Source organism: Salvelinus alpinus, chromosome 16 (assembly GCF_045679555.1).
Source record: "Salvelinus alpinus chromosome 16, SLU_Salpinus.1, whole genome shotgun sequence".
NCBI classification, from domain to species: domain Eukaryota; kingdom Metazoa; phylum Chordata; class Actinopteri; order Salmoniformes; family Salmonidae; genus Salvelinus; species Salvelinus alpinus.
In genome coordinates, this window is record NC_092101.1 from 19,957,122 (window position 1) to 19,979,721 (window position 22,600).

General features: G+C 47.8%; 1 protein-coding gene across 2 annotated transcripts in view; it reads right to left on the bottom strand.

Moving 5' to 3' along the window:
- Positions 1-2,316: 2,316 nt before the first annotated feature.
- LOC139541075 (uncharacterized protein C1orf21 homolog) overlaps positions 2,317-22,600 on the bottom strand; it is a 31,029-nt gene continuing 10,745 nt past the window's right edge. Inside the window, exons 2-7 of one of the 2 annotated variants that reach the window (XM_071345279.1) lie at positions 20,059-20,220; positions 14,593-14,722; positions 7,029-7,114; positions 4,726-4,796; positions 4,116-4,176; positions 2,317-3,844 (exon numbers count right to left, since the gene is read on the bottom strand). In XM_071345279.1, coding sequence (XP_071201380.1) covers positions 3,797-3,844; positions 4,116-4,176; positions 4,726-4,796; positions 7,029-7,114; positions 14,593-14,683 — 357 coding nt within the window. In that variant the 5' untranslated portion in view covers positions 14,684-14,722; positions 20,059-20,220 and the 3' untranslated portion in view covers positions 2,317-3,796. The remainder of the gene's footprint in view (positions 3,845-4,115; positions 4,177-4,725; positions 4,797-7,028; positions 7,115-14,592; positions 14,723-20,058; positions 20,221-22,600) is intronic. The other variant, XM_071345280.1, reaches the window with a different exon arrangement.

Sequence of the window (22,600 nt, forward strand, 5' to 3'; positions counted from 1 at the left end):
TGAGGTCATGCCACAGCATCTCAATTGGGTTGAGGTCAGGACTCCAGAAGGCGTATTTTCTTCTGTTGAAGCCATTCTGTTGTTGATTTACTTCTGTGTTTTGGGTCGTAGTCATGTTGCATCACCCAAATTCTGTTGAGCTTCAATTGGCAGACAGATAGCCTAACGGTCTCCTGAAAAATGTCTTGATAAACTTGGGAATACATTTTTCCGTTAATGATAGCAAACAGTCCAGGCCCTGAGGCAGCAAAGTAGCCCAAAACCATGATGCTCCCTCCACCATACTTTACAGTTGGGATGAGGTTTTGATGTTGGTGTGCTGTGCTGTGCCTTTTCTTCTCCACACATAGTTGTGTGTTCCATCCAAACAACTCAACTGTATTTTCATCTGTCCACAGAATATTTTGCCAGTAGTGCTGTGGAACATCCAGGTGCACTTTGGCAAACTTCAGACGTGCAGCACTGTTTTTTTTGGATAGCAGTGGCTTCTTCTGTGGTGTCCTCCCATGAACACCATTCTTGTTTAGCTGACACTTTTATGTATCATAGACTTGTCAACAGAGACGTTAACGTGTTCCAGAGATTTCTGTTAGTATTTAGCTGACACTCACCTCATTGCGCATTCTGCACTTTGCTCTTGCAGTCATCTTTGCAAGACAGCCACTCCTAGGGAGAGTAGCAACAGTGCTGAACTTTCTCCATTTATAGACAATTTGTCTTACCGTGGACAAATGAACTTCAAGGCTTTTAGAGATACTTTTGTAACCCTTTCCAGCTTTATGTAAGTCAACAATTCTTCCATCTCTTTTGTTCGAGGCATGGTTCACATCAGGCAATGCTTCTTGTGAATAGCAAACTCAAATTTTGTTAGTGTTATTTTATAGGGCAAGGCAGCTCTAAGCAACATCTCCAATCTCATCTCATTGATTGGACTCCAGGTTAGCCGACTCCTGACAATTAGCTTTTGGAGAAGTCATTAGCCTAGGGGTTCACATACATTTTCTAACCTACAGTGTAAATTTTTAAATTATGTATTCAATATAGACAAGAAAAACAACAATGTGTGTTATTAGCTTAAGCACTGTCTATTGTTGTGACCTAGATAAAGATCAGATCAAATTTGATGACCAATTTATGCAGAAATCCAGATAATTTCAAAGGGTTCACATACTTTTTCTTGCCACTGTATATTGTTTTGTCTTGACAATGTCACATTCATTTTGCGCTGGTTGGCTGTACCTGCACGAAAATTCCAGTAGTTTTCCTTCAGAGCTTGTTCTCCAAACATTTCCCAGCACTTTTATTTCAATGATTGATCAAAACTCGTTTGCGCATGGGTCTCTCGCCTCTCTGCAGCAGACATGATGAGCCATATGTTTGGAACATCAAATCGCAATAAAAATCACAGTATCAAATCACAATACATATAGAATCACAATACATATCGGTACCTACGTATCTGTGATAATATCGTATCGTGAGGTCCCCCAGCCCTATTGAATAGGCTTTGTAATTCATGACGCCTCAGATGCAATTCTGATATTCAACCACCAGATGGCACAAAGCATCAGTCTTGACCAGAAGGTGTCTACACTCCACTTGTATAAACTGCAACATGGCTTTGGGAACAGTACCAGAGGAAAATCTACTGACTCTTCAATCCAACAGTGATGTCAGCATGAAACGACTTTCCTTACTCTAACTGTTAACCACATACCACCTCTGAGTCACACAGATAGACACCAGTGGTGTAAAGTACTTAAGTAGAAATACTTTAAAGTACTACTTAAGTAGTTTTTGGGGTGTCCGTACTTTCCTATTTATATTTTTGACAACATTTACTTCACTACATTCCTGAAGGAAATAATGTACTTTTTAGTCCTTACATTTTCCCCTGACACCCAAAAGTATTTCTTACATTTGGGATGCTTAGCAGGACAGAAAATGGTAAAACTCACACTTATTAACAGACCCTCCCTGGTCATCCCTACTGCCTCTGATCTGGCGGACTCACTAAACACACATGCATCGTTTGTAAATTATGTCTGACTGTTGGGAGTGTGCCCCAGGCTATCTGTAAATAAAAAACTGTGCAGTCTGGGTTGCTTAATATAAAAATATAAAAAATATTCATACTTTTACTTTTGATACTTAAGTATGTTTAAAAACAAATACTTTTAGACTTTTACTCAAGTAGTAATTTACTGGGTGACTTTCACTTGAGTCATTTTCTATTAAGGTATCTTTAATTTTACTCAAGTATGAAAATTGGGTACTTTTTCCACCACTGATAGATACACACAGCAGATGAACAGCTCCTGTGTTATTATTTTTAATAGAAAAACAAAAAGTACTGAATCAAATGAAAAAGGAACGATCTAGTAATGATGACAGAATAACGTTCAGGGCTGTGTCTCCCAGGCAACCACACCTCTTTTCCTTTGAATCTCAATTCTCACTCCATGAAAAGGCAGTGTGTGTGTGTGTGTGTGTGTGTGTGTGTCAACAGAGGGTGACTCCACGCTGCCAGTAAGCGTCAATACTGCTGAGTTGAAGAGAAGTGGAGGCTGGGCTACCAATGCAGAGGAAAGAGTAATAAACACTACAAGTCCAGCAGCAGAAACCCACAGCTGCTGCTTCCAACATTCACCCAAAACCCTCATCACAGCCTATTAACATACTTACATAACACGTGGCTGAAGAATGACAGGAATACAATGGCATATGTGTTTGTGTATATATATATATGAGTCTGTCTGTATGAGAGTGTGTCTGTATGTATGTATGAGCGTGCACTTCTGTGTCTGCATCTATGAATATGAAGTTGAGTGTGTTTCACATAGCCAGGGTCTGGTATATTAGTGTTGAGGGTATATTTAAGAGGACAGGTTGTGTAGTGACACAGGAACTCTGACCTATAGAGCTGTAGCCTGCAGGAGGTGATGCACTATGATAGAAGCAAAAAAAAACATTACAATAAACAAAAAATAATTAACTGGATCAACATAATAAAAAAGTCCTTCAAAAAGGCAGGAGTTCAGAGTTTCAAAATAAGCCACTCACTGACTCTTCTTTCTCTTATTAAAATATCTAGGTTTTTCTTTCCCCCCTCCCCTCCCCTCTCGGGTCCTCTCTGGCCCACTGCAGCAGCGAGCCTCCGTCGTCTGATGGGGGTTATAGAAGTGCCTCCCCCTCCCCAGCACCCCTCTTTCTCTATCCACATCTCTGCTCCTCACAGGCGAAGCACAATAGTAAGGGCCATGGAGGGTGGAAACCAGGAGGGTGTCTCCCAGACTCCCATAATGCTCATTCTTCCTCTGTTCGTCCTCCTTCTACATGTTGTTGTCATGAGGGGGTGGTATACACAAAGCTGGACCAGGGACCACAGTACAGTTCACTGGGGTGGTAGTTGGGGTAGAGGGGAGGGTCTCTCCATAGTCCTGCAGGGCAGTGAGTCCACATGTCTGTTTGTATGTCTGTCTCCATGTGCGTCTCTCCATAGTCCTGCAGGGCAGTGAGTCCACGTCTGTCTGTATGTCTCCTCGTTCGTCTCTCCCTCCAGTAATCCACTCAGGGGCCCAATGGGACGACAGCCAAGAGGGGGGCAACCGTCTTTGAGAATATCTATCCATCGCTCTTTCACACACACACACAAAAAACCTACATGCTCACACAGACACATACAGAATCACATACAAAGGCAGTGGAACATACATACACACACTGATTCAGACGAACATGCACTCGCACACACTCTGGGAAGCTCTCTGTAGGGGGTTGAGTCAGGCCTTGTTTGCTATGTCCCATCCTCTGCCTCTTCTTCCTCTGAACAGTAGTCCTGTCCCTGTGGGCACACCACAGATGAGAGAGAAGAGAGTGATGAAAGAGGTAGGACAGATAGCATCTCCGTAGGATAAATGGAGAAGTTAGATAAGACAGGGGTGAGTTGATAGGACTAAAGTAGTCTTTTAAAGTCCTAATCCGAATGCATCTCAATTTGAAGTATTTCCTGCCGGTCAGAGTTGGCTTTTAGCAGCCCCCAATCTCACAGGAGACTGTCTCTTTAAAATGTTCAGGTCCTGCTGGTTGGTCCCTCCCGCCCCCCCCCCCCTCACCTTCTCAATCTTCTCATCCAACATCCTGAAGAACTCCTGCTGGCTCTCTGATGTGTGGATACTGAGAACGAGGGAGGGAGAGAAAGTGAGAACGAGGGAGGGAGAGAAAGTGAGAACGAGGGAGGAAGTTAGAGGGGGAGGAAACGGGAGGCAACAAACACACCACTAGAATTTTCCATTACACCCCCCACACAGGACACACACACACACAGTTCTATACCCCCGCTTCGGCAAGAGCCTTCGTGGTTGTGGAGGAATTTGAATAATCATTTTATGGAGTACTCCCAACAAAGGTCTATAATCCAAACGCAAACGAAATCCAGCTCCAGCACCCATGCTAATCCACTCACAATGTCACCAAACAGAAACAGAGCCACAATACATGTCTGGAAACAAAAGACACTAGCCACTCAGCTCCACTATAGTGATAACACACTGATTTAAATCACACTGCCTGATACCATTTATGAATACATATAAAAAGCACAGCAATGATTGTTAAGTAACACCAATGACTAGCTGATAACATGTGCACACATACTCAGTGTTATTACACACATTTTATTATTATTACACTCACTTTGTCACAAACAAACATGTTTTTACTCACTTTGTCCTGTTGGCGTTGGCTCCAGAGCCTTCTTTGTGCGGTTTCCCCCTGTACTGTAAAGAGGTCTTCTCCTGAAACACACAGATCAGCTCATAGTTCTGACCCCCGACACTATACACAGAGCCCCCCGAACCCCAATCTGCCCATGTAGTAGACCTGGGGGGAGAGAATCTACCTGCCCCACCAGCCAGGGCCCTAAGGTTGGAAACATCCGTACCCTGCTGTGTTGTGTGTCCTTATGGTTAAGTGGACTGACAGGTCTGTGGCTGGAGGTAAGAGTTACCAGACCCAGCTGCCTACCCCATGGTGCTGGGAAGAGACAGGCTGCCTACCCCATGGTGCTGGGAAGAGACAGGCTGCCTACCCCATGGTGCTGGGAAGAGACAGGCTGCCTACCCCATGGTGCTGGGAAGAGACAGGCTGCCTACCCCATGGTGCTGGGAAGAGACAGGCTGCCTACCCCATGGTGCTGGGAAGAGACAGGCTGCCTACCCCATGGTGCTGGGAAGAGACAGGCTGCCTACCCCATGGTGCTGGGAAGAGACAGGCTGCCTACCCCATGGTGCTGGGAAGAGACAGGCTGCCTACCCCATGGTGCTGGGAAGAGACAGGCTGCCTACCCCCATGGTGCTGGGAAGAGACAGGCTGCCTACCCCATGGTGCTGGGAAGAGACAGGCTGCCTACCCCATGGTGCTGGGAAGAGACAGGCTGCCTACCCCATGGTGCTGGGAAGAGACAGGCTGCCTACCCCATGGTGCTGGGAAGAGACAGGCTGCCTACCCCATGGTGCTGGGAAGAGACAGGCTGCCTACCCCATGGTGCTGGGAAGAGACAGGCTGCCTACCCCATGGTGCTGGGAAGAGACAGGCTGCCTACCCCATGGTGCTGGGAAGAGACAGGCTGCCTACCCCATGGTGCTGGGAAGAGACAGGCTGCCTACCCCATGGTGCTGGGAAGAGACAGGCTGCCTACCCCTGCTGCTGGGAAGAGACAGGCTGCCTACCCCATGGTGCTGGGAAGAGACAGGCTGCCTACCCCTGCTGCTGGGAAGAGACAGGCTGCCTACCCCTGCTGCTGGGAAGAGACAGGCTGCCTACCCCTGCTGCTGGGAAGAGACAGGCTGCCTACCCCTGCTGCTGGGAAGAGACAGGCTGCTTACCCCTGCTGCTGGGAAGAGACAGGCTGCCTACCCCTGCTGCTGGGAAGAGACAGGCTGCCTACCCCTGCTGCTGGGAAGAGACAGGCTGCCTACCCCTGCTGCTGGGAAGAGACAGGCTGCCTACCCCTGCTGCTGGGAAGAGACAGGCTGCCTACCCCTGCTGCTGGGAAGAGACAGGCTGCCTACCCCTGCTGCTGGGAAGAGACAGGCTGCCTACCCCTGCTGCTGGGAAGAGACAGGCTACCATGTAGATCATGAGAGCCTGGTCTGCCCTGCTCTTGCCTGGACCCAGACGCTGGCTGGGATGCTAAAAGGGACTGACCAGGGGAAAAACCTCCTCACCGGCCTGGATCATTAGAGGTGCTGGCTGTGCTTTGGAGGAGCATGGCATGCCAAGGGTTTAGCATGTTTTAAACTAGGAGCTGCACTCTCCACAGCCTTCAGATCACTCTGCTACTGCGTATGCTCACTACAGGCATTTCATGGATATGCAGCGTCACAAATAAATCTATTTGTTGGTGTGTGCACTTTGACTCTGCAGGATTAAAATGTGCGTCTGTGAGAAACAGTCCCCTGTGAGTAGTTCCCGTTAAGCTTTCTAAAAATAGTCAAAGTCACTTCTGAAAATGACATTTGTTCTGCTGCATGTTTTAAGCCAGCTGTCGCATATGTCGAAACTAATGCCACTATGACGATGGCAGCACATTCACAACAATGGTGGAATAAAGAGACACTGAAATGACAATCAATAGTAGGGTAGGAGTTTCATTCCTCTAGAGTTTTGATTCCTTTCCTTCAATCGTTACCTCATCCAAAAGGGTGTGCACTTTTTCCTGGTTATTTTACAGTGTTTGTAGGAAAGAATAAATCGTAGCTATTGCTCACAAAATATAGGCCATGAAGGAAGGGGTTAAAACAGCCTTTAGTGAAACTCCCACATTCCATACACGCCAACACGTTGTATCTACCTGCTCGGGAGGCACCATGGCTGTGTGTTGGGTTGGGGGGCTTCTGTGGATGTGTGCATTTAGCACAAACACTGTCTGTTTGCATGTGTTGATAGAATGTCAAAGAGGACTGTGTTTTCTATGTGTTGATGAACAGTCAGACTGCGTGTGTGTGCGCGCGTGGCTCCTCTCTCACCAGGTTCTCCTGGTTGCGTGCGTTCACCCGGTCCTCCTCTCCACGCATGTACTTCACCTCCTCCACTCCCTTCATCTTGTACTCGTCTGTATGGAGAGAGAAAAACAGAGAGAACAGTTAGATAAATAAAACTACTCCTGCATACGAGTGGCACTGCACATACACACAGAGAAACCCCACCCAACAGTGGACAGAAAAACAGGTAACTATATTCCTGAGTAGATATCCAGTTGTCTGATAAAGCAACACACACACACAGTATTATCAACTGGATTCTGTGTATTTGGCCCTTTCTCTGAAATAGACTCTTATGACTGATAGGAAGGAGTGGGAGGGTGGGATATGCAGTCAGTCTATTTGAATTGTCTCTGCAGCCTGTATGCTGTTCTACTCCTTTTCCTCTCACCGTCCCACACACACTCTATTCATCTCTCCCTCCTCACACAGTCTCACTCACTCTATCCTCTCTTTGTCTGTCTCTGTGCTTCAGTCCCTCAGACGCAGCATCCTTCCTGACACCTGTATCACCTGTGTGTGTGTGTCACACTGTGCGTCATCAGTGTGTGAAAGACATCAACATCAGAGCAGACACCCTAGAGGGCAGACAGGCCTAACTATGAGGAGAGACGGGGGATGGAGAGAGAGAGGGAGGAGAAAGAACACATCGTTTTCTCTTCTGCTGCCTGGGGAATGTAAACATGCCAGAACAAAGCAGCCCGCCTGAACACGCCTACACACACACTACCTCAAACAACACACAGTGAATCAACCATCAGTCACTGTGGCTTAGTAACAGAGACAGGTAACAGGAGAAAAATGACTAACACTGAGCAGACATTAAAGGCACATGAATACATTAAGAATTAACCTATAAGGACGGAGGAAAATGACTATATTGCATGTACATTTAAAAGAAATCTATTCCCATCTGTTTTCTTTTAGCCTGGTCCCAGATCTGTCCAGGTATGTCCTTGTATGGCATGACAATAACAATAACAGGCAGTTGGCTAAAGCACAGAGATCTGGGACCAGGTTGCCTACATTTGTCCATATTGGAGTGGATGTGTATCAGTGAGGGTGCGTCTCCACTGGCACTGACTGTGACAGACGATGGGGTGAAACAGAGGCGACAGGGCTGCTTGCTTCGTCTTGATGATGATAGGGCCATTTTAGGGACAATAACAGAGAAAGCGACTCTATTTTGAGAAAAACTGATTCTCTAATGTGGACATCTTTCTCATTAGGAGCTGGAGCTCTGTGTCAACCTTTAAGAGCTGACTGAGGGGCTGTGTGTCAGTTGGAACTAGTGTGTGTGTCAGTTTGCGCATGAGTGTGTGTCCATTCCCAGTCAGGCTGAGTGGAATGGTCAGGGCAGTCTGTCACTCGCTCCTTTCTGCAGTCTGCCAGTCAGAGCCCCCTGCCTGGCCAGGCTGCCTGGCTCCCTCCCGCCGATTGTCCATCTACATAGCAAAACTGCTGCTATGCCAGTCACCACTCACCACCTGAGCACTGCACAATGCTGTGGAATGTCTAGCTGGGTCTAGGACCAAAAGGCTTCTCAACAGCTTTTACCCCCAAGCCATAAGACTCCTGAACAGGTAATCAAATGGCTATCCGGACTATTTGCATTTTGTACCGCCCACCCCCACCCCCCCTTTACACTACTGTTACTCTCGGTTTATCATATATGCAGTCACTTTAACCATACCTACATGTACATACTACCTCAATCAGCCCGACTAACCGGTGCCTGTATATAGCCTCGCTACTGTTATTTTTCACTGTCTTTATTTCTTTACTTACCCATTGTTCACCTAATACCTATTTTTTACTTAAAAATTGCACTGTTGGTTATGTGCTGTAAGTAAGCATTTCACTGTAAGGTCTACACCTGTTTTATTCGGCGCAGGCAACAAATAAACTTTGATTTGATGAGGGGAAAACCAGCAGCAGCAGCAAGCTAGCTCATTCTCCAATAGAAAGGTGCAGTACTGAGAAACGGATGAACAGACTCTGACCAAAATCGAACTCCTGTTGCAAGTATCAGTTTAGTTTAATCCACTAATAATAAGGCTTGTGCTGACGTGCCTGGACATGCATGCAATAAGCAAGCTAGCTAGGTAAGCAGAAAGCTATGTGACCTGTTAGCAAAGATTACAGATAACTAACCCTTTCATCTGATGTGTTAGCTACTGTGCTAGCGAGCTGGCTAGATTAGTTGTTTTGAATTTCATCCTGGCTGCTACTTTTTCCAGATCACAGATGACTGAAAATAAGCATCCGTGATCACAAGTCATGACATTGGACCCACTTGCACTGAATAGATGTTAATTTAGATTGTCAAACTAACAGTCCCTATATGATGTCCTTCCATACAGTTGTGACATGCTGGAGTGATGCTTCTATGCAAATGTTGTTGATCAGTACGCTAATATACACAAGAGTGTACAAAACAGTAGGAGCACCTTGCTAATATTGAGTTGCACCCCCTTTTGCCCTCAGAACAGCCTATATTCGTCGGAGCACGGACTTCAAGGTGTTGAAAACGTTCCACAGGGATGCTGACCCATGTTGACTCCAATGCTTCCCACTGTTGTGTCTAGATGGCTGGATATCCTTTGGTTGGTGGACCATTCTTGATACACACAGGAAACTGTTGAGCGTGAACAACCCAGCAGCGTTGCAGTTCTTGACACTCAAACCAGTGCGTCTGGCTCCTACTACCATACCCTGTCCAAAGGCACTTAAATATTTTGTCATGCCCATTAACCATCTGACTGGCACACACACACACAGAAGCCATGTCTCAATTGTCTCAAGGCTTAAAAATGCTTCTTCAACCGGTCGCCTCCCCTTCATCTACACTGACTGGATGTAACAGGTGACATCAATAAGGGTTCATAGCTTTAACCTAGTCAGTCTATTATGGAAAGGTGTTCCTAAAGTTTTGTCCACTCAGTGTAAGTCCCACATGGAAGACAAACAGATTGTTTGTCATCTGTAGCAACATTGACTCCACTGATCAGTCAGAATAAGCTCAATAACTCAATGTAATGCACACACTCCTATTGAATATGCAATCACCTGTATTGTGAGAGTAGGCTAATGCCATCTTAAATTCACCCAGTTTATCAAGATTTATCATTCAAATAAATAAAATAATTACCATTATGTAGTTAGATAGTTTTTACCAAAAATTGATGTCACTGGGACATTTTGTCACCAACATTTTCCAATTTAATGATATTGAATATCGGCCATCGGCCTCCTTGACCCCCAAAACCGGTACCGAACCTAAAAAAACAACAACTATTGGTCGTTCTCTACTGCCTGGGTTGGTTACCTAACAATATACTATGTCAGACCAGGAATCATTATTACTGCCCTAAAAGCCCGCCTGGCCAGCTAACAACACTATATTCCACTATTTTCATAGCCGTTTCGAAATGAAAGGGGCTTATGTGATCTCATACTAGTAGAGACTATTACTCTCATATTACTTACAGCTCAAGTCTAAAGAGGATGTTTCTTATGCACACGTAAGCTATACTGAACAAAAATATAAACGCAACATGTAAATTGGTGGTCCCATGTTTCATGGGCTGAAATAAACAATGCCAGAGATTTTCCATACCCACAAAAGCTTATTATTTCGCTAAATTTTGCACACATTTGTTTACGTCCCTGTTAGTGCGCATTTCTTCTTTGCCAAGATAATCCATCCACCTGACAGGTGTGGCATATCAAGAAGCTGATTAAACAGCATGATCATGACACAGGTGCACCTTGTGCTGGGGACAAAAGTCCACTATAAAATGTGCAGTTCACACAACACAATGCCACCGATGTCTCAAGTTGAGGGAGCGTGCAATTGGCATGCTGACTGTAGGAATGTCCACCAGACAATGAAATGTTAATTTCTCTACCATAAGCTGCCCCTAATATTGTTTTAGAGAATTTCGCAGTACAATCAACTGGCCTCAACCGCAGACCACATGTAACCACGCCAGCCAAGGACCTCCACATCCGGCTTCTTCACCTGCTGGATCATCTGAGATCAGCCACCCAGACATCTGATGAAATTGTGGGTTTGCAAAACTGAAGAATTTCTGCACAAACTGTCAGAAACTCATCTGCACGCCCGTTGTCCTCACCAGGGTCTTGACCTGACTGCAGTTCGGCGTTGTAACCGACTTCAGTGGGCAAATGCTCACCTTCAATGGCCACTGGCACGCTGGAGAAGTGTGTTCTTCACGGATGAATCCCGGTTTCAACTGTACCGGCCAGATAGATCTGAAGCGACGTGTACAACAGCGTTCCAGTTCCCGCCAATATCCAGCAACTTCGCCTAGCCATTGAAGAGGAGTGGGACAAAATTCCACAGGCGACAATCAACAGCTTGATCAACTCTATGCGAAGGAGATGTGTTGTGCTGCATGAGGCAAATGGTGGTCACCAGATACTGACTTTTTTTATGCACACCTTTTTTTTTTTAAAGGTAGAGGGCATTTGGAAAGTATTCAGACCCTTTAACTTTTTCCATATTTTGTTACGTTACAGCCTTATTCTAAAATGGATTAAATTGTTTCCCCCCCTCATCAATCTACACACAATACCCCATAATGACAAAGCAAAAACAGGTTAAGACATTTTTGCAAATGTACTGCGTTAAAGCACCTTTGGCAGCGATTACAGCCTCGAGTCTTCTTGGGTATGACGCTACAAGCTTGCAGATCCTCTCAAGCTCTGTCAGGTTGGATGGGGAGTGTTGCTGCACAGCTATTTTCAGGTCTCTAGAGATGTTCGATCGGGTTCAAGTCTGGGTTCTGACTGGGCCACTGAAGGACATTCGGAGACTTGTCCCGAAGCCACTCCTGTGTTGTCTTGGCTGTGTGCTTAGGGTCCTTGTCCTGTTAGAAGGTGAACCTTCACCCCAGTCAGAGATCCTGAGCACTGTTTGGTTTTCATCAAGAATCTCTCTTTACTTTGCTCCGTTCATCTTAACCTCAATCCTGACTAGTCTTCCAGTCCCTACCGCTGAGGAGTGGCTTCCGTCTGGCTACTCTACCATGAAGGCCTAATTGGTGGAGTGCTGCAGAGATGGTTGACCTTCTGGAAGGTTCTCCCATCTCCACAGAGGAACTCCGAAGCGCTGTCAAAGTGACCATCGGGTTCTTGGTCACCTCCTTGACCAAGGCCCTTCTCCCCCAATTGCTCAGTTTGACCGGGCAGCCAGCTCTAGGAAGAGTGTTGGTGGTTCCAAACTTCTCCCATTTAAGAATGATAGAGGCAAATGTGTTCTTGAAGAGCTTCAATACTGCAGAATGTTTTTGGTACCCTTCCCCAGATCTGTGCCTCGACACAATCCTGTCTCGGAGCTCTACGGACAATTCCTTCGACCTCAAAGCTTGGTTTTTGTTCTGACATGCACTGTCAACTGGGTGTGCCTTTCCAAATCATGTCCAATCAATTGAATTTACCACAGGTGGACTCCAATCAAGGTGTAGAAACATCAAGGATGATCAATGGAAACAGGATGCACCTGAGCTCAATTTCTAGTCTCCTAGCAAAGGGTCTGAATACTTATGTAAATAAGGTATTTCTGTTATCACTTTGTCATTATGGGGTATTTTATTTGTAATAAATTAGCAAACATTTCTAAAAACCTAATTTCACTGTATGGGGTATTGTGTGTAGATTGATGAAGAAAACAATGTATTTAATCAGTTTTAGAATAAGGTTGTAACGTAACAAAATGTGGAGAAAGGGAAGGGATCTGAATACACCCTCTGTGACCATCAGATGCATATCTGTATTCCCAGTCATGTGAAATCCATAGATTAGGACCTAATTAGTTTATTTAAGTTCAGTGATTTCATTATATGAACTCTAACTCAGTAAAATCTTAGAAATTTTTGCGTTTATATTTTTGTTCAGTGTAAAATCAGTTAGATACATCCTGAATTACATCATGTAGTGCGCTGCGTGAGGCTTCATTTTGCATTCGCAGTTCTGAATGTCCATTCAACAATAGCCCCATAGCGACTATATATAAACTACAATACAACCAATACACCCACTCACAACAGTCTGGCCAACTACAAATCAAATCGTAAAACTGCAACAAGACAACAAGTGACGTGCTAAAGGCAACACAATTAATCAGAAAGTGTTGCCATTTTCTCTCATTCCCCCAGTGTTTGTGTAAAGGAGCTCAGCCTTTCCTGTTGTGTGAGTAAGGTATCGATGGATGGAGGAGGGCAGGGAGCCGTGACCCAATGCTGCGATAAGGGAGAGAGGAAGGAAAGGGAGGGGGAGCGGAAGGGAGGGAGGGAGTCATTGAACAGCCGGGGAGGACATGAAGGGAGATATTTTAATACGGAGAGGGAGAGGAAGGAAGGAAGAAAGACAAGAAAGTGAGGCCCTGGAGAGGAAAGGGAGGAGATAGATGAACCGAGAAGGGAAAAAGAGAATCCTTCATCCACGTCATCTTCTCTCAAGGAATATTTCCCTTCCTCCTCCAATCAAGTGTCACGATGCAGCCATTCCTTAAAAGAAAAAGAGGAGTGACTAATAGAGGGAGGGACAGAGTGATAGGGGGAGGGTCAGAAAGAAAGTCAAAAGGAAAAGGAGAGAGGCACAAAGGTCAGACCAATGACTATGGGTCCAACAGAGAGAGGGAGGGCGTAGAGAGAGTAATAGAGTGAGGGAAAGAGTGAGAGAGGGAGAACAGACCGATGCATCATCTGCCATTTCCGGTGTGGGTATTCCAGCGTGTTGCTCCTAATTCTTAAATCGGTCTCTAATCCCTCATCCCATCTCTCTAATCCTAGCCACAGCACCCAACCTGCCCAGCAAGCAGCTATAATTGATGCTGTTAACTAGATACACTTTCTTAACCCTCTCACCATGTCCAAGCTCTAAAACATTAAGTACTAAGAGGACAGAACACCAAAACCACTCAGCTATCCTAGAGGCTACTGCACCAAGTAGTATTCACACAGGGTAGGAGGGAGGAAGAGAAAGAGAATGGGTAACATGACACATATTGACTTTTTCTGAAATCTGCACTGCCCATGTCAGCAACTTGGCATTCATTAATAAAATATATAGCCTGATGTACTCATTTAAAAAAGTCAGACTAAAAAGGTGGAATAGTCAAGCTGCCCTTGTAGAATAGAGATTGGGTATAGAGCGAGACTAGAGGAGAGGTAATACAGATAACATAGCCAACAGGCCAGTGTGTGTGGAGTGGACATGCTACAGATGTGTAATTATATTTCTACGTGACATGCTACAGATGTGTAATTATATTTCTACGTGTAATTATATTTCTACGGGACATGCTACAGATGTGTAATTATATTTCTACGGGACATGCTACAGATGTGTAATTATATTTCTACGGGACATGCTACAGATGGGGACAATGTTCTACAGGTAAAGGAAGCCTGGTCAGCAGCTGGTATAGCGTGGAGAGAGATTAGACAGGCAGGTGTATATAGAGACGGCTACAGGTGCGGCTGGAATGTAGAGGGTGTACTTTATGATACTGTGTACTGACCGGTGAAGAGGTCTCCGTTGCTGTAGGCCTTGCCCCGGCCCTCCTCGTCGCTGGGCACGGCCGACACCTGCTTAGCAGAGGTGCAGCCCATCGCCTCACTCTCTGGCTCCTCTCCTCATCGCACTCTCACCTAGAGACGGATAGAGGAGAGAGTGGTGGAGGTGGGTGGGAGGAGAGAGTGGAGGTGGGTGGGAGGAGAGAGTGGAGGTGGGTGGGAGGAGAGAGTGGAGAGTGGAGGTGGGTGGGAGAAGAGAGTGGAAAGAGAGACTAAGTTAGAGTCCATAGCAGCTGTTGACAGATAATTACATTGGTTGACACAGGCATTGTATTTTAATGATGACTGGGAGAAAGCTACACAATCCCAACCTCTGAGCCTGTCACTGAGGAGAAGGAGTGTCAGTCACACGCACAATGTCACAGGCACAGAGTATCAGACTGTCAGTCACGGGCAATATACTGTCACAGACAGACTGTCAGGAACACACACACACTATTGTCACAGGCATAAAGGAAAACACTGTCAGAGACACAGCATGGCAGCATCAGCCACCACCAACACCTAGAAACCCACAGCCAGTCAAATAAAGAGACAGACACAGATACATACAGAGACAGACACAGATACATACAGAGACAGACAGGGATACAGAGGCAGGTCTCCCTCTCTCTCTCTCTCCGAGTCTGTCTGGGTCTGTGTGTGTGTGTGTGTGTGTCTCTCTCTCTCCTCTCTATGTGCGTCTCTCTCTGTGTCCCTCTCTCCATGTGTCTCAGAGACAGAGACACAGAAAGACAGACACACAGAGCGGTCCGACAGACACAGAGCGGTCCGACAGACACAGAGCGGTCCGACAGACACAGAGCGGTCCGACAGACACAGAGCGGTCCGACAGACACAGAGCGGTCCGACAGACACAGAGCGGTCCGACAGACACAGAGCGGTCCGACAGACACAGAGCGGTCCGACAGAGAAATAAAAGAGGGTCAAATAGGAAGAAGAATAGAGAGAGAAACAGGTTGGAGAGAGGTAGAGGAAAAAGGAGAGAGGTAGAGGAAAAAGGAGAGAGAGAGTAATGGGAGGCCAGAGAATAGATGAGTAGAGAGAAATGGTCCAGAGCATCAAAAGGCTGTTGACACTCCTACTCTGTGTCCCTCCTGTGTCCCGCCCCTCATTTGAAGCTGACAGGAGGACATTGTTTACTTCAGACCCAGCCTTCCTCCAGCCAGCTGTCTGACCACTGCACAAAGCACCAGGTGTGCAGAGAGGAGTGTTTGTCTGTGTGCAGACTGAATAGTGTGAGCGTATGTTATTTGCATGCGTGTTTGAGAATTGTGTGTGTGTGTGTGTGTGTGTGCGTGCGTGTGTCTTTCACAGCTTTCTTGGCTAAATAGCATTCATCTTCTGAGGTTGAGGGGAGCTTACACAGGTCTTTGTGAAAGGTCCAGAGAGTGAGAGGGATTCTTCTGGGGGGGGCTAGAGTCACACACACGGCTCTCTCATTGGCAGCAGCCCAATTCTGCCTGACTACAGAGGATGGGTTGGTAACCAACAGAGTCACCTGTGGCCTGGTGGCGAGGCCTACCTCAGTCCCTTATCACTGCTGCCCAGGCACTGTGGACTGCAGCCCAGGCTGCCCAGGCACTGTGGACTGCAGCCCAGGCTGCTCAGGCACTGTGGACTGCAGCCCAGGCACTGTGGACTGCAGCCCAGGCTGCCCAGGCACTGTGGACTGCAGCCCAGGCTGCTCAGGCACTGTGGACTGCAGCCCAGGCACTGTGGACTGCAGCCCAGGCTGCCCAGGCACTGTGGACTGCAGCCCAGGCTGCTCAGGCACTGTGGACTGCAGCCCAGGCACTGTGGACTGCAGCCCAGGCTGCTCAGGCACTGTGGACTGCAGCCCAGGCACTGTGGACTGCAGCCCAGGCTGCCCAGGCACTGTGGACTGCAGCCCAGGCTGCCCAGGCACTGTGGACTGCAGCCCAGGCTGCCCAGGCACTGTGGACTGCAGCCCAGGCTGCTCAGGCACTGTGGACTGCAGCCCAGGCACTGTGGACTGCAGCCCAGGCACTGTGGACTGCAGCCCAGGCTGCCCAGGCACTGTGGACTGCAGCCCAGGCTGCTCAGGCACTGTGGACTGCAGCCCAGGCACTGTGGACTGCAGCCCAGGCTGCCCAGGCACTGTGGACTGCAGCCCAGGCTGCTCAGGCACTGTGGACTGCAGCCCAGGCACTGTGGACTGCAGCCCAGGCTGCTCAGGCACTGTGGACTGCAGCCCAGGCACTGTGGACTGCAGCCCAGGCTGCCCAGGCACTGTGGACTGCAGCCCAGGCTGCCCAGGCACTGTGGACTGCAGCCCAGGCTGCCCAGGCACTGTGGACTGCAGCCCAGGCACTGTGGACTGCAGCCCAGGCTGCCCAGGCACTGTGGACTGCAGCCCAGGCTGCCCAGGCACTGTGGACTGCAGCCCAGGCTGCCCAGGCACTGTGGACTGCAGCCCAGGCTGCCCAGGCACTGTGGACTGCAGCCCAGGCTGCCCAGGCACTGTGGACTGCAGCCCAGGCTGCCCAGGCACTGTGGACTGCAGCCCAGGCTGCCCAGGCACTGTGGACTGCAGCCCAGGCACTGTGGACTGCAGCCCAGGCACTGTGGACTGCAGCCCAGGCTGCTCAGGCACTGTGGACTGCAGCCCAGGCTGCCCAGGCACTGTGGACTGCAGCCCAGGCTGCCCAGGCACTGTGGACTGCAGCCCAGGCTGCTCAGGCACTGTGGACTGCAGCCCAGGCTGCTCAGGCACTGTGGACTGCAGCCCAGGCTGCTCAGGCACTGTGGACTGCAGCCCAGGCTGCCCAGGCACTGTGGACTGCAGCCCAGGCTGCCCAGGCACTGTGGACTGCAGCCCAGGCACTGTGGACTGCAGCCCAGGCACTGTGGACTGCAGCCCAGGCTGCCCAGGCACTGTGGACTGCAGCCCAGGCTGCCCAGGCACTGTGGACTGCAGCCCAGGCACTGTGGACTGCAGCCCAGGCACTGTGGACTGCAGCCCAGGCTGCTCAGGCACTGTGGACTGCAGCCCAGGCACTGTGGACTGCAGCCCAGGCACTGTGGACTGCATGTTCGTGTCTGAGCTGGAGAAACTCAATTATGGCTCAGACCATGGAGTCTGGCTGGGCACATTTCTTAAGCGTGCAGACGGGTGTGAGGTAAGAGAGAGAGATAGAGAGAGAGAACGAAAACCTCTAGCTCTCCTCCTGACTGAATCGTATGCCATAAGTGTTTGAAAATCCCAGTTCCAATGAATGGATGTCTAGTTAGGAATCTCACTGTCCTCGATGTGCCATCCTAGCCAGGTCAATAGTGGTGTTTGGGCTGTGTGTTAGTAGAGCACAGCGTTGAGTTTGCACAGAGGGGATGTGGACAATGCAGGCCTGTCAGCTAGGAACAGATGTGGAAGGGTGTCAATGGGACAAGCTTACACTGCCAGCTAAGACCCTGACACAAGCCAGATCCAGCACTCACACACACTCTCATTTGATGATATCAATACACACACGTTGCAAGGGCAGAGATAGTTAGGCCTAACAAATATGCAGGTTGCAAACCCACTTCTAGTATTCTGCCATTAGGCCTCTCTCTGCATTATACCAAAGGTCTACAACTACTGTATACCTGCTTAAATCATGCTTTTTACTGAAGGGATCAACAAAAAGCTACAAGCCACATTCTAGTGTTTAACCCCACCCCAGTCTCAGTCTACCTGCAGGTCTGTGAGTAGTGGAGCTGAGGGTTATGTGTACATGCACAAGCTCCCTGTATATAGCCACATTATTGTTATGTAATTTTCTTGTGTTACTTTCAAATTACATTTTTTACTTTAGTTTATTTAGTAAATATTTTCTTAACTATTTCTTGAACTGCATTGGTGGTTAAGGGCTTGTAAGTAAGCATTTCACGGCAAGGTCTACACCTGTTGTGACAAATAAAATGTGATTTGATTTGCGGAGCTTGTGTGCACGTGTTTATGCAAGGACGCTTGTACACATACCCCTCAGCTCCACTACTCATAGACCTGCAGGTAGACTACTGCTCTGTGTGTGTACACATACCCCTCAGCTCCACTACTCATAGACCTGCAGGTAGAGTACCGCTCTGTGTGTACACATACCCCTCAGCTCCACTACTCATAGACCTGCAGGTAGAGTACCGCTCTGTGTGTGTGTACACATACCCCTCAGCTCCACTACTCATAGACCTGCAGGTAGAGTACCGCTCTGTGTGTGTACACATACCCCTCAGCTCCACTACTTATAGACCTGCAGGTAGAGTACCGCTCTGTGTGCATGTACACATACCCCTCAGCTCCACTACTCATAGACCTGCAGGTAGAGTACCGCTCTGTGTGTGTGTACACACACCCCTCAGCTCCACTACTCATAGACCTGCAGGTAGAGTACCGCTCTGTGTGTGTACACATACCCCCCCAGCTCCACTACTCATAGACCTGCAGGTAGAGTACCGCTCTGTGTGTGTGTACACATACCCCTCAGCTCCACTACTCATAGACCTGCAGGTAGAGTACCGCTCTGTGCGTGTGTACACATACCCCTCAGCTCCACTACTCATAGACCTGCAGGTAGAGTACCGCTCTGTGTGTGTGTACACATACCCCTCAGCTCCACTACTCATAGACCTGCAGGTAGAGTACCGCTCTGTGTGTGTACACATACCCCTCAGCTCCACTACTCATAGACCTGCAGGTAGAGTACCGCTCTGTGTGTGTGTACACATACCCCTCAGCTCCACTACTCATAGACCTGCAGGTAGAGTACCGCTCTGTGCATGTACACATACCCCCCAGCTCCACTACTCATAGACCTGCAGGTAGAGTACCGCTCTGTGTGTGTGTACACATACCCCTCAGCTCCACTACTCATAGACCTGCAGGTAGAGTACCGCTCTGTGTGTGTACACATACCCCCCAGCTCCACTACTCATAGACCTGCAGGTAGAGTACCGCTCTGTGTGTGTGTGTGTTGTAAAATGCCATGTTCAAAGAGACACCTTGAACCTTCTCAAGTGCACAGCTGTGCCAGGAGCTTTCAGCCACCATAGAGCCTGAAAAACTGGCTGGGCAGGCCCGCCTATCCTGGAGCACAGCGGAGGGCCTCAGAGTATGGTTAAAGGCCCGGTCTCTGAGGCCTATCGTCAGCCATGATGACAGTGACAGGGACAAAGTCAGCAGTGGTACCAGGGCTGAAAGTAAGAAACCCTGCGTTCTGTCTCTCTCTGACACAAAAGGACAACTCCTGAGCCAAATCACCATAATATTTACACTAGCCAACAGCAAACCCATGTACCGCACCGCTTTCCCTTGTCCCAGTTTAAACACTACATCAGCCTGACAAGCCGGCAAGCTGTGCCAACACACACACACGCGCTCGTAACCTCGTACACCCTCAGAAAAATAATACCTCTTCTGAGTGTGGTGTTATTGTTCTTTGTGCACGTCTCCATTCTCATGTTCTGCTTGGAGCACCTCTTCTCATTCTCTCTCCATTGTAGTGGGCACGAGAAGAAGTGGCTGTGGGGGAGGGAGGACGATGTACAAATAACGGCTCCTCTGTTTGGGAGAACTGTCATGTGACAATCCGCGCTAGGCTGAGAAGCCATTGCGCACACTACACCTTCCAACCCCCAGGAAAGTTACTCTGTCCTCTTCCACCCTAACTTTGAAAAAAAAACTTTGGATACCGCCAAAAACAAATATTGCATTAACCCTCCACCATAGAAAATAACATGTAAAGAAAAGAATCAAGAAAGTTAGTTAGGATAGAGCTTTCCACACCAAACACTCAGACTCCAAAAACACCCAGCATGCACCGAGAGAGAGAGAGAGAGAGAGAGAGAGAGAGAGAGAGAGAGAGAGAGAGAGAGAGAGAGAGAGAGAGAGAGAGAGAGAGAGAGAGAGAGAGAGAGAGAGAGAGAGAGAGAGAGAGAGAGACTGTCAGTCAGGCAGATACAGAAAGGAAAAGGAAAAGATTCAAGACATATTGTTGCATACACGTTAGCACCAGGACAGGAGTATTTCTTTTGTCAGGCCAATAAAACCAGCCAAATTGAAAATGAGATGGCTGCATGGCTCAATGTATTTCCTGTGCCGTCTGCTCTGTGGCTTAGGGCATGACAGCGAGAGGGGGAGAGAAGGAAGAGAGAGAGAGAGAGAGAGAGGAGTGAATGACCAGAGCTCAGAGGCCACTGTTAATAACCTCGTTAATCAGAAGAGTCATTGAAATCTAATGTTGAGTTAAAGTTCAGATTCATTTGCCCTTGTGTTCAGTCGCAGCCCTGAGGAGCTAGAGGAAACATGGACAGTTTCATAAGAGAGAGGTTCAGAAAAGGGAAAACGTACAGTTAAAGGAACGAGGTCCAGATTGGCGAGGAGGACTAGCTCCGCTGACTCGTAATGTCAGGAAATCATTTTACCATTGCGATCTGTACAGTTGTTTGTTTTCCTCGCAAGTTTTCATGTCAATTAACTCGTGACATTCCTGGATTACTCATATTAATAAAGTCTGATTTAAATCAACAAATATGATAGTCAGTTGAAAAGAGGTTATGGGTACAAGAGTGTGTACATATCTGGCTCTGTTGGCAAAATCACTACATATCCCATTGAGCCAAGAGTGTGTACATATCTGGCTCTGTTGGCAAAATCACTACATATCCCATTGAGCCAAGAGTGTGTACATATCTGGCTCTGTTGGCAAAATCACTACATATCCCATTGAGCCAAGAGTGTGTACATATCTGGCTCTGTTGGCAAAATCACTACATATCCCATTGAGCCAAGAGGGGAGATGCTGCCCATTGTCACAGTTCCAAGACCAGTCAGAAATGTCCAGCCAATGACGCCGGTGGATCTTAAAACTGAACTTGGATCCGCTTTAAGTAGCAATGATATCAGTCTCGAACCAGTCATGACTATACAACAAAACAAGATTGTAGTTTCTATGTCCTGATATCAGGAACTGGCGGCGAAAAGTTAGATGAAACAATTCAGAGATTGAAACTACTAAAATCAGATGACATATTTAAGGAGAGCAAATCGATAAGCAATCCCAAAATCAGCTGTAACTGCCAATAGTAAAACAAAGCTTAAAACAATGGTTTGAGTGAACCCTGTGAACAGAAACGGAATGGTGAATTTGGTTCCGGACACACTATAGAGAGTCAACGACCGATCATATTCACCTGAACGAGCTCAAACCCCTGACGGCGCGGTCCTAAAAATGTCATACCGCGTTCCCTCCTTCAGGGAACAGTAGTTATATTCACAACTGTACGTTCCCTTTTAGTCGGTTACTCTGTAACATACTATGGGGACATACAATCATGCTGCAAGACGGCTAAGAGGGTCCCAAAATAGGAGGCCCACGGCAGCCCAAGCACACATGTTCCACAGGCTCCAGAATAGGGTCAGAGCCTCATGACGCTTGAACTGTCAGAGCACCATACAGGGAGCCAGAACCTGCTGCAACTTGACTATGCACACTGACCCGCTGCCACTGCAGCCCAAGTCCAGAGACCCCATGGATCCAAGAACAACACTTACCTTGCGAGCCTGAAATGTCAGAACTCGGACAAGGAACCGCAAGTCCAAAACAACTGGACATCTGGTCGTGACTTGGTAAAGGCGTACACACGTTCTGCATAGCATTGATCAGAGTCTATTGTCCACGGCAGCCCAAGGCATAAACCCATAGGTTCCAGCAATAACCTGGAAACTGTGTACTCGCGCTCTGCCACGGGAGTAGAGCCGTCAATCAGGACATGCCGAGATGGCAGCCATATAAATCTGCAATTTGGAAAAAGAAAGGCCCTGTTGGAAAAGCTAAAGCAACAACAAAATGTCTACTCTGAAAAGGATAAACCAACCCTCAAACGCACGCGACTTAGACATATACAACCCTCTCGTAGAACACACGCGCCAACTGTATCGTCGTAATCATGGTC